Source organism: Mytilus trossulus, chromosome 2, assembly GCF_036588685.1.
Source record: "Mytilus trossulus isolate FHL-02 chromosome 2, PNRI_Mtr1.1.1.hap1, whole genome shotgun sequence".
Lineage (NCBI taxonomy): Eukaryota > Metazoa > Mollusca > Bivalvia > Mytilida > Mytilidae > Mytilus > Mytilus trossulus.
Window position 1 is genome coordinate 81,829,117 of NC_086374.1, and position 15,673 is coordinate 81,844,789.

Sequence of the window (15,673 nt, forward strand, 5' to 3'; positions counted from 1 at the left end):
TCCAGTTCCGACGTTTTACGTTATCTATCATGAGTGTGTTGTCAGTTTTTCTTTGACTTCTGAGATTGGAATATGAATATGCGTTGGTATCTTCTGCCTCTCTTATTAATAATTTTAAATGAATAAAATTAAGAATGGAAATGGGGAAGGTATCAAAGAGACAACAACCCAAACAAAGAGCAGACAACAACCGAATGCCTCCAATGGGTCTCCAATGTAGCGGAAAACTCCTGCACCCGGAGGTGTACTTCAGCTGGCCCATCAACAAATATGTATACGAGTTCAGTGAAAATTGACGTCAAACTAAATTCCGAAATATACACAAGAATCTAAAATTAAAAATCATACAAGACAAACAAAAGCCAGAGGCTCCTGACTTAGGACAGGATTCAAAAATGCGGCGGGGTTAAACATGTTTGTCAGATCTCAACCCCCCCCCTTATACCTCTAGCCACTGTAGAAAAACAAACACACAGCAATACGCAAAGTAAAAGTCAGGTCAAATGAAGTTCGAGTCCGAAGTTTACCCATTTTATTGTATGCTTTCCAATACTTCATTTACAAATGTGCTGAATAAGTGAATGGTGGTCCAGGTAATCCATTGTCTGCTCCATAGACGGCGCATTGTTTCATTGGACACGGACTTTCTTTCCACGCATATCTAACTCCTCCTATATAATGTTGTCCAAGCTGACAACCGGAAGTATTTATCGTAACAGAAGATGTGTCATGACTTTTCATTGGCGCAGATATCCAGCCTTTATCATATTTCACACATACGTGGTTCGTTGTTGTACAGCATATCTGAAACAAACACCAATACTATTATTTGATATATATATAACATAAAGCGAAATGAATGTACAATTTAATTTGACTGTTTGAATAAGTTCTTTTTATATCATTATCTTACCAAAACATTTTTAAATAAAATGTGCCAAGTCAGGAATATGTCAGTTGTTATCTAATAGTTCGTGTCTATGTATGTTGTATTGCCGTTTGTGTTTTGTTGCACTGCAGGGTTCTGTAGTTTCCTTGTTTCGTAGTTTTACTCTTATGGTTAATGTGTTTCCCTCGGTTTTTGTTAGTTACCCGATTTTATTTTCTCTCAATCGATTTGTGACTTTTGAACAGCGATGTAATACTGTTGCCTTTTTTTTATATAGTTTTGAAATTGTTTTATTTGATAATTTAAAGCTTACCAATACTTAAATTATTTTGACATCTTGGATCCGGATCCAAAATATATTTTGACCTCTAAAGTAAGAAAATCGCTTTGTTCCTCAAAGGAATTCGTCAATATTTGACTTACCTCGAAGTTGTCACTGGACCTTATGTCAAGTGGTGAAGTACCATGATCATACTCTATAATGATTGTGTTGGTATTATGATGTGACGTAAATCTGGTGGGATATGGACCTTGGAAGCTAACACCTGTTTCTTTATAAGCTACTGCTAACGCAGACAACACTAGCCTTGCAGCAATGTCATGTTTGAGTCGCGGATGGATGCTAAAGTGGTAAAAACATTAAGGAATTATGTTATGGCTTTAGGAAGAGTATCTACTGTCATATCAAAATGTACCTTTCTTTTCTATCAATGGTTACCTCAAGGCTTGACAGGAGTATTACAAAATAGTAACATAGACTTCTCTTATCCGGTAGTACAATACTTGTTTAAAAGAAACATCCACTTGACTCTGCATGATTCTTATGTTGTATGCTGTAATTTAAATTTGCTCCCTCTATCGAGCATACTTGTTGATTATGGGATTTTTTTTGATTTTTTTTTTATCTTAGTCAACCACTTTTACAATGTATAACTCTTGTATCTATTGATTATATATTCTCGTTTCTGAGTATGCAGGGAATACCAAAACTTGAAACTGTCAAACAACAATCAATCAAATATCTATTAGTGCTAGTATTTAGATCACGATATTTCTAATTTCGATTGCTTATGATTTCTCCCATGTTCTCTATTATGGATATAGGAAGATGTGGTGTGAGTGCGAATGAGACAACTCTCCATCCAAATAACAATTTTGAAAAAGTAAACCATTATAGGTCAATGTACGGCCTTCAACAGGGAGCCTTGGCTCACACCGAACAACAAGCTATAAAGGGCACCAAAATTACTAGTGTAAAACCATTCAAACGGGAAAACCAACGGTCTAATCTATATATAAAGAAAACGGGAAACGAAAAACACGTATAAATTACAAAAACAAATTACAACTACTGTACATCAGATTAGGACAGGTGCAAACATTTGCAGCGGGATTAAACGTTTTAAAGGATCCATACCTTCTCCCTTTTTCTGAAACAATAGCATAACATCACAACATAGAAAACATGTTCTCTATTATGGGTATATATTAGTATCCCTGGTTCACAAATTATTTGATTTTGACCGTTATTAGCGAAGGTTCCTAAAAATGAGTATTCGGGCGCAATATTTGTTTGTAATATTATTTGTTTTTCTTTTTTCAAAACTAGATCAAATGAACAATAATCGGACAGGCTCAGAAACATTTGTGATGGGTATGAAAATAGGCTGCAACTGTTAAAAGAAATGTCATTGATTGAGTAGGAGATTTTCAAAATCGGCACATCGGAGAGTTGTTGCGAGGTTTCTTTGTGAGAATGAAACTCTTCCAACACGATTCCTTTGAATAAAAAAACTATCTCAAATCTATCAAATCCTTGCACTCAGATGTTTAAAAAAATATATCATCACTCAAATTTTGTAATCATATATGTTTTACTCAAAGAAATCACACTCGAAACATAAAAAATGTCTCATTTTTATTTTTTTTTATCTTTTTATTAATATTTGAGCAACACTGCAAAAGTTGATAAGAAAAAAAAGAGGTAATTGTTCAGTATTTACATACAGTAAAAGAATAAGGACAGCAGTATGATTGCAAACGAGACAACTCTCAGACAGAGTCCAAATAACATTGATGTAAGAAATTACATGTAAATGTAAAAGCGTGCCCTTCGACAATGAGCCAAACCCATGTTGTTTAGTCAGCTAGGAAAGACCCCAACATGACAACATGTGAAACAATGCAAACGAGAAAACCCAACGGCCTGATTTATGAGTAAACAATGAAAACAAAAGTATAAAAGACAGTTACTAACAACAATCATTGAATTAGAGGTTCCAAACGCACATACATATATGATATGTATACATAGTCGGCCAATATTAAAAACAAGTGTACGAACTGCAGTATAAACATGAGTAGAGAAAGGCTTGGGTGTACCTGTTATGTGTACAATAGTTGGCGTTTTGAAAGATATAGAATGTTGCGGGATTTTATATATACATGAGCGCATTTGTTAGAGAACGTTATCAAACAAATATTAATTAATGAATATATACCTGCCATAAGGAGAGGAAAAATCGGGTAAATCCATCGACACAGCCATAAACACGTTCTGAAGTCTCGCATTCGGGACTTGGCCGTTATTTGCCGTCTGAGACCATCGTAAATCCGGGAATCCAGAATTAGCCGCAGATGGTCGCCAAGCTGCCAACTTTAAACAAAACAAATTTAAATTACTATAGTCTAAACAGTTGTATTTCCAACCTCCATGAATGACAGTTGTCTAGTTGATATTTATAGACGTATAATGTATGCATAATATTTTCGCGAAATGTCTACAAGAAACACATCAGTGAATATTGAATCAAAAATTGTTAAAGACCAAATAAAGTACGAAGCTGAAGAGCATTAAGGACCAATCTACATCTTTAATGAAATGTTCAAATTTTGAAAGAAGTATGTAATTAATTCGCAAGACTTTCATATAAATAAAGAAGGAAATCTGTGTTTTATCATATTTTTAGACTGTTTACTTTTACAAATACTGAATAATTTTTTAAGATTTTTTTCATCAATTTTGTTATAAACGGACGAATAGATCGATTGTTTTCTGCTTTTTTCTAAACGTATAAACGAAGATGGCGGAACAATATCTATGATGAGTGTATTAAAAAAAAATCAGTTTTTTCATTTATTTAATTTCCTGACGTGTTATTGTTGAATCATTAAAACCACTTTCAGTCATGGATGTGGAGTTTTATTGTGATATAAAACATTTCTTTGAAACACAATGTCATTATCAGCTACTAATCAAAATGATGTACTACATATATAGTAATGCACCCAAACACCTTTTTGGTTTTTATTTTTCTCTCTATATAAAATGCACCAGACGAAAAAAAATTGCACAGCACTTTAACCATATCCTTGAACGAATTAAAAAGTGATGGATATATGCAATCAACCTGCGATATAGCTTTTACGCTTTTGATTCTGTCCTTGAGTAAAGTAACTGTGATGGATACATAAATAAACAAAACAGATTTGTTTGGTATCACGTAGCAAAACAAGGATATATGTTGTAGTCAAACAGCGGTTCATTTTTTATATGCCTCAGGCTTAGCACGTTCAAATATACGAAGTACACCTTGACTGCTGTCTTAGATTTTATATGTTATGCGTTGTTCGATCACTATTGTTTGTCTGAAATTTCTTTTTCTTTTAGTCATGAGATTTTCAGTTTATTTTCCACTTATGAGTTGTAGTGTCCCTGACTCTTTCTCATTTGCTTCCTTTCTAAAATTTGCGTTTCTTACATGTTTCACTATTAATCTAGTGATAACTAAGGTGGTACCAAACACTTTGACTAAAATTAATTTGGCTAGTTTAATCATAATTTTAATAAAGTTTGGCCAAAATGTTTACTCTGACCATTTGAAAAAAAAAAATTGTCAAAAAAACTTAAACCAATCTTTTTTTCGGAAAAAATTGGTTGGATATATATAGTAGTTTGACAAACACTAATTTTGATCATTGAGAAGCTTACTATTTCCATAGCTGATTTTACAGAGTTATCTCCCTGTAGTGTAAGGTACCACATTAAGATAAAAAGTAAATTCACATTCAGGTGCAAACGAAATTCTATTGTAAAATAATCATTAATAAGCGTCTTACTTGAACAAATCCAAAAGGAAATTTTGGATCAGTTGTATGGAGTGAATTTGCATAAAATTTACTTCTCCAGTCATCAATCATGGCGGGAAACATGCATTTGTAGCCATCAGAATTGCCTGCATTTGATTCTCCTGTCATTAAATATGGTTATAATGATTAGTGTAACGCCGCCACATTATAAATGCGTCTTTTCCAATCAGGAGCCTGTATGTAATTCGGGGATTGTTGTTTGTTCTTTTACGTTAATCGTCTTGTCCTAAATCAGTTCGTTGTTTTTCTTGTTTATTAATTATTTCACATTTTATCATGATGAGTCATTTTATAGCTAACTTTACAGTTTATGGGTTTGCTCATTGTTGGAGGCCGTACTGTGACCGACAGTGGCTTATATTATGTCGTTTGGACTCTGGTGGAATTTTGTTTCATTGCCATCTATAATTATCTCCTTATTTTATATATATTGATTATGTTTTAATAAAAATGTGAGGTATTCTCGTGTCGATAAAGAAATCTGTTTGTACTTATGTATGGTGGGTTTAGTGCAAAGTAATGGTTTACATACCTTGATACCAAATAGCTCCATAGATAGTATTCCTTAGTAGTGGGTTGATCATACCATTCCACAAGACAGACTCTGCGTTTGGATTAACTGCCCGTCTATAAATATCAGCAAATCAAATTATAATCCATTGAACGAATCTTGATCAACGAAAGAGTTGCATAAGCAAATGAATGAAGATGAGAACTTTTTTATGCTAAGTATCATCGTTGTTTTTTTATTATCAACATTGCATGATTTCTGTAGTGATTGAAATATGTTTGGTTTTTTTTTACATTGTATTTTTACTTAGACCTAAATCAACATTAACACTGCTAGTAATGTATACTATGTATCGGCCAATACATATTTTTATTCGGTTCGTCTTTTTTTATTTTTATTGGTAATTTTTCTCACAAGGGAATATATTTACTTACATAATTGCAGTATGAGGAGGTTGAAATTTATTCAAAAGATGATTAGAATACAGCGTTTGATTCAAGTCAAGCTGCATAATTTTAAGTGTTTTAAATTTATTAATCGTATGCATACATGTCTTCTTTCATTTCATTGTATTTTCAATATTCATATTTTATTACAAATGTTCTCTTCCTGAATATGCATATTAATTTGCTGCTTGACGTTAAGGTGGTACCCAACACTTTCACTAAAATTAATTTGGCTCGTTTAATTTTCACTAAATTTTGACAAAGTATTTACATTGACCCTTTTACAAAAACATAAAAAAAAATCTAAAAATTTGAACCAAACATTTTATCAGAAAAATTACACTGGTTATATAGCAGTTTGACAAACATTAATTTTGATCATTGAGAAGTCTTATATTGCCTTCACAACACAACGTAATTTAAACGTTTAACTGATATTTCAGAGTTATCTTCCTGTAGTGTTAGGTACCACCTTAAGCAGCCACTTATCCTGGTCATCAAGTTAAGCTTTTATTGTTATGTTTTACATTAGAGATGATTTTTACAGCAAAGCATACTAAAATGCTTTTCAACAAAATGTAATATAAACAAGGTCGTTTATCATATTAACCGTATAGTTATGTAGGGTTTATTTCTTATTACGTACAATGCTGGACGGTAGCAAATTTACTTTACATAATGTATCACTATTCCTATATTCCTAAACAATAAAACTTGCTTGTTGTTTAACACACAACCATTGTGTATAACTCCTATATATTTTTAGTGTATGTGTCGTGTGGTTATTTTCTTATTGACAAATACACCACTTAAACAATGTATCTTGTTATGCTGCTTGGTCAAACAGTTTGTGCATAATAATTCAAGTCAATCAATTGTAAAAATCAAACAATCTAAAAGTCAAGCTTTAAATATTAAAATTGAAGATCATACGATTCAGATTTACAGTTAAACACCAATGAAGAAACCCATTATACCGTTTCCTCCCAGTATTTGCGCATGACTTTAATGCATCCGGTGACGACCAGGCTTCAATTCTAGTTCCTCCCCAGTTAGATTCCACCAATCCTATTGGTCGGTTGATGTGTGACGATAGATATTTACCATACAACCAGCATACTGCAGAAAAACTTGGTAATGAGGCTGGAAATAATACAAAACATATGATTAATAATGATAGCGAGAAGAAACCATGAAGGCATTATTTTCTTTAACTTTGCTTTATCAAATAATTTTAACCAAACAATCAGAAATTTGATACAAAAGGGGTAAACGATCTAATAAGTAAATCAGCAAACAAAAGAAACAATATTTAAAATCCTTTAAACTACCTACTTAAAATATTTTAACAATTACAATGTTTATATCAAACATGCATTTGTAAATTGCGTTTCAGAATTTGCTCCAATGTTTCTTTGAATTTTGGCATTTTTGCCATGGATACCAAAACATTCAAAAGCACAATTCGAATACATGTAGAAATGAGTACAAACAAAAAGTCCACCAAGCCGAGTCAAATTGATTTGTGGGCATTACGATATAGCTTACCAATATTTGGTTTGGCCCATGGTTTTGCGATACTGTTTAGGTCTCCATCTGCTGTTAGTGTTGTATGATGTCCAACATGGAACAATCTTATATTCGGGTAATTACTTGCATCACTTATTTCCTCGCTGCTATTCGCGAGCTAAAGTAAAACAAAATAATTACTAGTGTTTAAGGTTAGCTTTGGAACAAAAAAACAAATAAAATAACTTCAGAAGAGGGTAATTGAGAAATGCGGTGGAAAATTAAAAAAAAATAAAAAAAAATAAGTTAGATACTATAAAATCAGATTGCAGGGTTTTTATTACTGCAATATTGCAACTTTGCGAGAATCACAATAATAAGAACTCGCTTTCTGATAACTGAATCACTGTATTTAGAATTTTTTTTCTCAAAATTACCTAAATCGAATTAGTATAACTGGCACTTTTATCTGTTCTTGAAAATAATTAATACACACATAAGTTAAAGTGATATGCCCTTCCCTTATTTGAATGAGATATATCTTACTATTAAATTTATTTTCTATAAATAAAGCATGAAATATTTACTAAAATTACAATGAACAATATATCTATTATTATTGATAAAAATTTATAACCAACCCCGTTAACATTAAATTCCATGTTACTTTGTCCTGAGCACAGCCACACATCTCCAAACAGAACATCATTAAGAGTAATATTCCCCACGCTGGATGATGCCGTTATTACAGTGGCTTTATTACTTCCGGGATCGACCACTTTTGATTGCCATATTCCATTAGAATCAACAGTAGTACTACCAGAAAGGATGTTGTTGACGTAAAGCTGTACTTTATCTCCATGTACAGTTGAATGTCCCCAGATTGACGCCCCTTTGGCTCCTCTCTGTAATACCATGTGGTTAGCATAATAGGGGGAGAATGAGAAGGAATTAGCTCGGACTACAAAAATAAAATAGACATATGAAAACCTTTTGGTATTTTTTGTTTGCAGGAAGTTGCCGTTTATTGCAGTTTATCTCACAAATGTATTTTTCAAAGATTTTTAGTCCCTTTAATGCGACGTTCACACAGTGCCGTTTGAGATCAGACAGCGATAAGACACGAAAAGTAAAAGAGTCGGATTTCTATCCTCAAAGATCTGGAATTTCTATCCTCAATGATTCCTATCTATCAATGATCTGGAATGTCCAATTATTGCCTGAAAGCTGTATTATACGTTAGTAACAGATTCCTACGGATCGAAGAGGTCGGCCAAGCACCCTCGGACAGTTAGGTGCGTCTAGTAATTTACATTCAGGAAAACTCATCCGATTTTGTCTTTGTGATTATGTCGTGACAGATTCTGCTGCATTGGATTTTAAAATCGTAACAATGTTCTATGTTTTCTTGACGGTGTCCTGTGGAACAAGATCTTGATCAGACTTTAACAAATTATTATCGGGAATGCTCCAACAAGGACGGCAGTAATTATCGTGATTGTGTGACACCAGCTAACACTTGGAAATTACAAATATAAACTAATTAAGATCGGTCAATTGATCTTTTTTTATTAAATTTTGACCTTCAAACTGTTCACTTTAGTGTATAATAAACTTACTTGTATGCAACATCCAGAAAAGTGAATTAGTTACAATATATTTCCACATTTCGACGTTGTGTATTTTTAACAAAGCCTGAATGCGTAGCAGAAGTGTTAACTCTGTTGTAACTTATACAGAAATTGCACCACTGAAATTGATCCGCCAGGCTAACTTTGCAAAACATTTCCAAGAACCAACTTTTTTCTTGGAATTATTTACCAGTTCAAACATTTTTCCGGGTCATTTAGATATTACGAAATTATTAATACAAATTAATGATGAAAAATTAGTGCAAACATGTCTCGCATAATTAATTATCTTTTCACATCCTATTGCGTTTGGTAGTATAAAACAGACATTTGGTAGTAAACCCATCAAATGTCATTTTTATATTTAAGGATTTTGAATTATAAGGTTGAGATATTGGAGATTATTTTCGAGATGCTATTTGTATGCATCATTGGAGGATTATAATACGTACACCTCTCCCAAACTCCAAGGCAAATTCAAAAAGGGGGAATTCATAAAAACTGACAAAATTAAATGTCAGCAATCAACGGAACAAATGAAAATCAACATTGGTAGTAATATCCCTGACTTGGTACAGGCATTTTTCGATGAAAATGGTAGGGCAACCCGGTTTTCCACCCAGGTTGTACATACCACTTGTATGTGTCTTCAAGAATCTTCTATATCATTTGGTATTGATGTATTGATCGTGTCTGCAATATACAAATTCACTTTGATAAGTGATTCTCAGGAATTTTATGATGTCTAACAATCAGATCAAATATGATGCCGTGGCATGTGATTGGAACTTCTGGTTCACAGAAGAAATTCAAACCTTCCAAAGTACTTCCCAAAAGAAAATAAGTGGTTTTGCAAATGAAGCTGGTACTGTGTATCAAAACCTACTTTTAACAAGGGGTTAAGTAAAACTTTACCTGTTTTGCATGACACCAAATTGGTCCATGATAGGAACACAACAGTTAAAACCACCTTTAGCCCGATCAGAAACATTGTATACACTAATATTCACCGGAGAGATAAGATAATATATATAACATGTATAAATAGTTATACAATATATGAAGTCCAGACAGGACTGGGAGAAAATCACGTTCAAAATTTATGTTTTTATCCTATAGTTTATGAATAAAATATGACATGTTTGCCCTTTGATCTTTCACATCAAGGTGGTCGAATTCTGCAACGCGAGTTCATGTAAGTATATACTCTATTTCCCCCGAAGTTGAAGTCAACATTGATCAATTGAAAACTGAGAAAGTGAACCCGTCAAATTTAGTATATAATGTAGAACGTTAAATCAGATAGCAGAATATGCGTTGTGCACCTATTAACAACATCTATTTAAAGACTGGGGGCCTCGGTTGTCATCTGGTCTAAGTAGTTCAGCCACTTTATACTTATCACAAGAGTTAGACTGTCAAAACTTGAGGTTGTGAGTCCGAACCTTGCACGTTACAGCATTTGTATGTTTATTGATATAAAGTTACCAAACTCGTGTGTTGAAGACATCATAATCCAACCACGTGAATATTTTTTTTACATCTTTACCTGTTATGTCTGTTATTTGTATGCACGCATTGTTGTCAATATAATCTATGCGATTGTTATGCGACTGAAACGTTTAGCTAGCGATAAAACAAGGTTCATTCCGCCATTTTTTACACAAGGATATGCCATATACCAAGTCAGCTAGGAAGATGATTTTATTGATGAGTTTTGAGCTTTTGGTTTTGCCATTTGATTAACGATTTTTTTTTTTAAATATTTTGTATATTTTGAAAATGTGTAAAGATTTATACCGGTCTTCAAATTAGGAGATAACTGTATTGTATTTTAAGCTTGGCCTTCGTAAAACGTAGATTTTACTGTCGCAAATTGAGTTTACCTAGCGACGCGGAGCTCAAAATGTGAATATCTTGTTTATTTTTTGAGAAATTACATATCCCAGAATTCAAAATGGTGGCTTTCTTAGTTACGGACTGGTAGAACGTGGAATCTAACCCCTCAAAATATTTATCAACGTCCAATGAAAATTGTCGTTACAAACTAATTGCATTAGAATGTTTATTTTTAAAGCATTCCAATGTCATTGTGTAACATTACTAACGATTAGAACCTCCGATATTTTTTAGGTTTGAAATATAATCATATCAGATACAAAGATACAAAGTTACAGAAAGATGAGACAATTTTAATATTAAATAGTTTGCTGATATATGTTCTTAAAATCTACAACAATGGTTGATGACAGAAAACAATAACCAGACTGTATTTATTTTACATTTTTTGTTATAGCCAATGCAAATTGATAACCCCTTGATACAGATCCTTTTAACAATACTTGTGGAGCAAGAATTGATTTCCATTGTTAAGAATCCATGATTTTTACTGAGTTTCATGTAAATTAATGTTCAAGTAAATACCTCAAACGAGATTATATATGAAACTAACGTGATCTGAATTCACGTGAATTTTTACATGAAACTCATGTGCCGTTTGTTCACTTAAATTCGTGTGAATTGTGAAAAAAGACAAGTTCACATAAAATTCATGTTAAAAATGTTACGCGAATTTCACGTTTAAGCTCATTAGTGGCGAAAATCACGTGAATGTCAACAGAGATTCAGGTGAATGTTATAAATATTTGCCTATGTATCAGTTAGTCAATGAAATCATATGTGTTGTCTTTATGCAATTCTGAATCAGTGTAATCCTGGTTGAAGCGTAATAATTAGACAACGGAATGCCATGAATAATTTCTTTCTCTGCCAAACAATGTACAGTGTTGGACCCCTTCCTTCTGTCGTAAATGTGATCAGAATATATGGTACTTGGTAATTCTATTGTGGAAAGTTCTTGTTTCTTCGATCCTTTTGTATCATTGTAATACATTCACATAATAAAACCAATTTTACAATAAATGATATCATTTAATTTGAAGACAACATTTTGATTAGAAAACATCGCATAGGCGGATACAGCCCCACCCCCCTTTTTGCGTGTGAAAAATTTAGTTGATTATAATGGGAATCACTGAAGCGCGACTGGAGCACCCCCCTTTAGGTCAGTATGCGCCCCTCCCCTACCCCCTTTCAAAAAGATCTGGGTCCGCAACTGCATCGGCACCCTATTTCGATACCCTATGTTCGATTATTCGATATGCCAAGGTCTGACGGTTCTGTTACATCAGTAAACTTTAAGCATTTCTGATGCTCAGTTCTGATGACGGTAAACCCAGAAAACAGGAAACTTTTAACGCTGTGTTTCGTGTTTTTATTTGTTAGTATTTTGAAGAATAAAACGTTTGATATAGTGACATACTAACGTTTTATTTTATATTTTATAGGATTCAAAAAAAAGAAGATGAAAAACAAGAAGACATAAAATACACTTTTTGCTGCTCACTTACACATATTTTATGGGCTTGTTGTTTATTATACACCTTTTTACAGACTTTTAAGTAAAACAGCTTGTCTTCACATCCATTAAACGCCAAATTAAGTTACATTATAAAGACATACTTAATGTCGGTTAAATTTCTTTTAAAAATATATCTGTTTTTGCACTTTTATGGACCAAAGTATGTCTCATGTTCAGTACAGTATCTATGCATCTGTGATATTACCCTCATTAGTAGACAATGATAAGCTTGTTCTTCTCCTAAAGGGAAGGCATACGGATAACTTCAACTATATACGAAGCAAGTTGGCTAATATTATGATTTCAAAGCATTGATGAGATGTCTGCCTTGGTACAGAATAGTGGGGTCAGTTTTTAAAGATCGATATCAAGGCATATTTCCTAACATTTGACGAAGAGCCTTATGTAGACGCGTCTGGCGTACTAAATTATAATCCTGGTACCTTTGATAACTATATAGTTTATCACTAAAACATGCATATCAAACATTATTGTTAAAAGTGGTCAGCTGAAGCTCTCCTCCAGATGTGGGATTTTCTCGCTGTGTTCCAGACCCATTGATGGCCCTTGGCTGTTTTCTGCTCTTTGTTCTAGTTGTCTCTTTTACACAATCCCCATTTCCATTCTCCTCTCAATTTTATAACAAAAAACATTCATAAAAAGAAAAGTCATTTGTGGAATTTTTTTTTTTTTTTTTATTGAGTAGTATCTTTCAAAATGTTAAAAATTAATCAGTTGAGAATCTGTTACGTGTAAGTATAAATCTAAACAAAACGCACCGAATGTAAAAGTTATGATAAACCCGACCCTCGTGTACTAGATGTGGTCCACTCGTTGTAGTTTCCACCTTATTGGTTGGTGGTCTGGCAAGAAAATAAGTCAGTTTGACGAGATGTTTAATGTCTATATTTTGATGCCTGATAGATGTAGATAATTTGCAGTTGTAAATTATTTTTTTACGACTGATATCTTTTTTTTTACATTCAGGAAACAAATGTCACAAATAATAAACAATAAAAGGAATGATCTGATAAATGTTATGACAAGTTTTATTACTTTCATCAATTATTGTACAAAATAAAATTTAGGTATATCCCCAACATTCTAGAGAAAGGGGCGATAATTCAAATACAAATAATCATTTGAGATATATTCTGCAGTATATCAGATTAATTAAACTCCCTGTAAACACAATTTGACGCCATCACAAGTTGGTTGACCGTTATGGAATTTCACAGATGATATCGGATATATGTTCCTTGTGTCGTAACTACAATACCCTTCCCTTTCACGAATGTGACTTACCGAATAGGACTTTTTTTCCGGATTTGTAATAACATAAGCAACACGACGGCTGCCACATGTAGAGCAGGATCTGCCCACCCTTCCGGAGCGCCTAAGTTCACCACCAGTTTTGGTTGGGTTCGTGTTGCTTAAGTCTATAGTTTTCTATGTTGAGTCTTGTGTACTTTTTGTCTTTTTTTTTATTTTTTTAGCCATGGCTTTCAAGTTTGTCAGTTTATTTCCAATCTATGAGTTTGGCTGTCCCTTTGGTATTTTGCCCCTCTATTATGAGATAAATTTGAACATTTTGAAAAACATATCTTAAGTATATACTTGTTTTCTATTGACATGAAATTTACGATTGTTCTTTTGAACGAAATGCCATCACTTGGTGTTCATCGTCTGTTAATTAGTAACAAACATTTTATCATATAAAGCTACTTGCCCATTTGGAACTAGGATCATCTTAGGGTGTATTCCTACAAAAATGTGTTTGAAGATCGCAATGACTGTCAACCAAAATGGCATACTGTAGTTTCATTTATTTTCGTTGGTATCAATTTTCGTGGATTGAGGAATTGTTGCATTTTCGTGGATATTTTATTTTCATAGTTTTGTCGAAGTCTTATGCAGCCCAATAGCAAATTTGTGATCCGTTGAACATTAACAAATCGTAGTTCACCTGCACCAACGAAAACCACGAAAATTGGTATCCAACGAATAATAGTGAATCTACAGTTTATAAAACAGGGGTAAAATGCATGTGCATGTATTGTCTATCATTTTTATAACCGTTATGGATAAGGAAAATCTGAAAGTGGTAGAAATGTTTGAAAATATACCTACAATCATGTTGACAAAATTTATATACCGACTACAAACATCAGTTATGAATAAACTCATCATAGATACGGACTAAATTTAGTATATATGCCAGACGCGCGTTTCGTCAACAAAAGAATCCAAAAAAGTTTAAAAAAGGTCAAATAAAGTACGAAGTTGAAGAGCATTGATGACCAAAATTCCTAAAAGTTTTGCCAAATTCAGCTAAGTTACTAATTGGCTTCATAGTTAGCTATTATTCTTATTTTAAAGAAACATTCAAATTAGGAATCGTCAAAAAGAAATTAACAAGACAAATATAACCCTTAACTGATTATTTCTACAGATTTTTGTTTTTCTGTGCATTTTGACTTGAAAATTTCAAACATAGGGAAAAGTTTTGATTAGCCAAAAAAATTAGCACCAAGATAAGATCTACAAACTGAAAAAGACCACAAAAACCCGTCGCCACTGAGGCGTGTTTTACAGACAGCATGAAAGTCTGACGTATCAAATCATGAACCTGGTGGTATCTTTGGCGAGTTTCTACACCCCTCAGTCATTAGATCAGCTTTATTCTTGTGTTACAATCCGACTGGTTTGTATTGATGCAATGATATGCTGCAAACTGAAACAGCATGCACAATAAGGTCCACGTCGGAGGAATGCATATTCGTTCTCTTTCAGAAAAGATAAACTGGCAGTTCATCTTTTCTGAAAGAGTCTGGCAACACAAGGTAAAATTAGATCAGTGTCAATATTTAATATTTTGCTGATTTTGAATTACACAGTTATATTACATCTGATGGTGAACTTCTAAGACTTTTCTACCTCAGGAATATATTACATTAGCTGCATTTGTTCCATGAGTGTAAATGACATCAAGCGTGAAATAGCCTTTGAAACAATCTTAGTGGCCTTACCTGTCATTTTACATGGCGAAATGTCTTTTTTTTTTCAGAATGCTATCTTTTTTATTAACCATATTAATCATCTGAACCGAAAGAAATG

The 15,673-nt window shown here is 33.1% G+C and overlaps 1 protein-coding gene across 2 annotated transcripts; it reads right to left on the bottom strand.

Moving 5' to 3' along the window:
• Window positions 1–515: 515 nt before the first annotated feature.
• On the bottom strand, window positions 516–10,139 carry LOC134708122 (sialate O-acetylesterase-like). 2 transcript variants are annotated; one of them, XM_063568426.1, is made up of 9 exons: window positions 10,051–10,139; window positions 8,146–8,465; window positions 7,544–7,682; window positions 6,973–7,138; window positions 5,571–5,665; window positions 5,009–5,139; window positions 3,391–3,545; window positions 1,313–1,511; window positions 516–804 (listed from the first exon to the last, which is right to left on the bottom strand). In XM_063568426.1, exons 1-9 carry the CDS (start codon window positions 10,124–10,126, stop codon window positions 559–561), a joined length of 1,527 nt encoding a protein of 508 aa, XP_063424496.1. In that variant the 5' UTR covers window positions 10,127–10,139; the 3' UTR covers window positions 516–558. The 2 variants fall into 2 exon arrangements, with proteins under 2 accessions (XP_063424496.1, XP_063424497.1); XM_063568427.1 differs by lacking the exon at window positions 10,051–10,139 and adding an exon at window positions 9,124–9,276.
• Between the last annotated feature and the right edge of the window lie 5,534 nt (window positions 10,140–15,673).

Coding starts and splice junctions, on each gene's coding strand:
- LOC134708122 (XM_063568426.1), bottom strand. CDS start 10,126: ATGTTTCTGATCGGGCTAAAGGTGGTTTTAACTGTTGTGTTCCTATCA. Junction 1,512..3,390: donor TTTTCCTCTCCTTATGGCAG/GTATATATTCAT, acceptor TTACCACTTTAG/CATCCATCCGCGACTCAAAC. Junction 805..1,312: donor GGTCCAGTGACAACTTCGAG/GTAAGTCAAATA, acceptor TGTTTGTTTCAG/ATATGCTGTACAACAACGAA.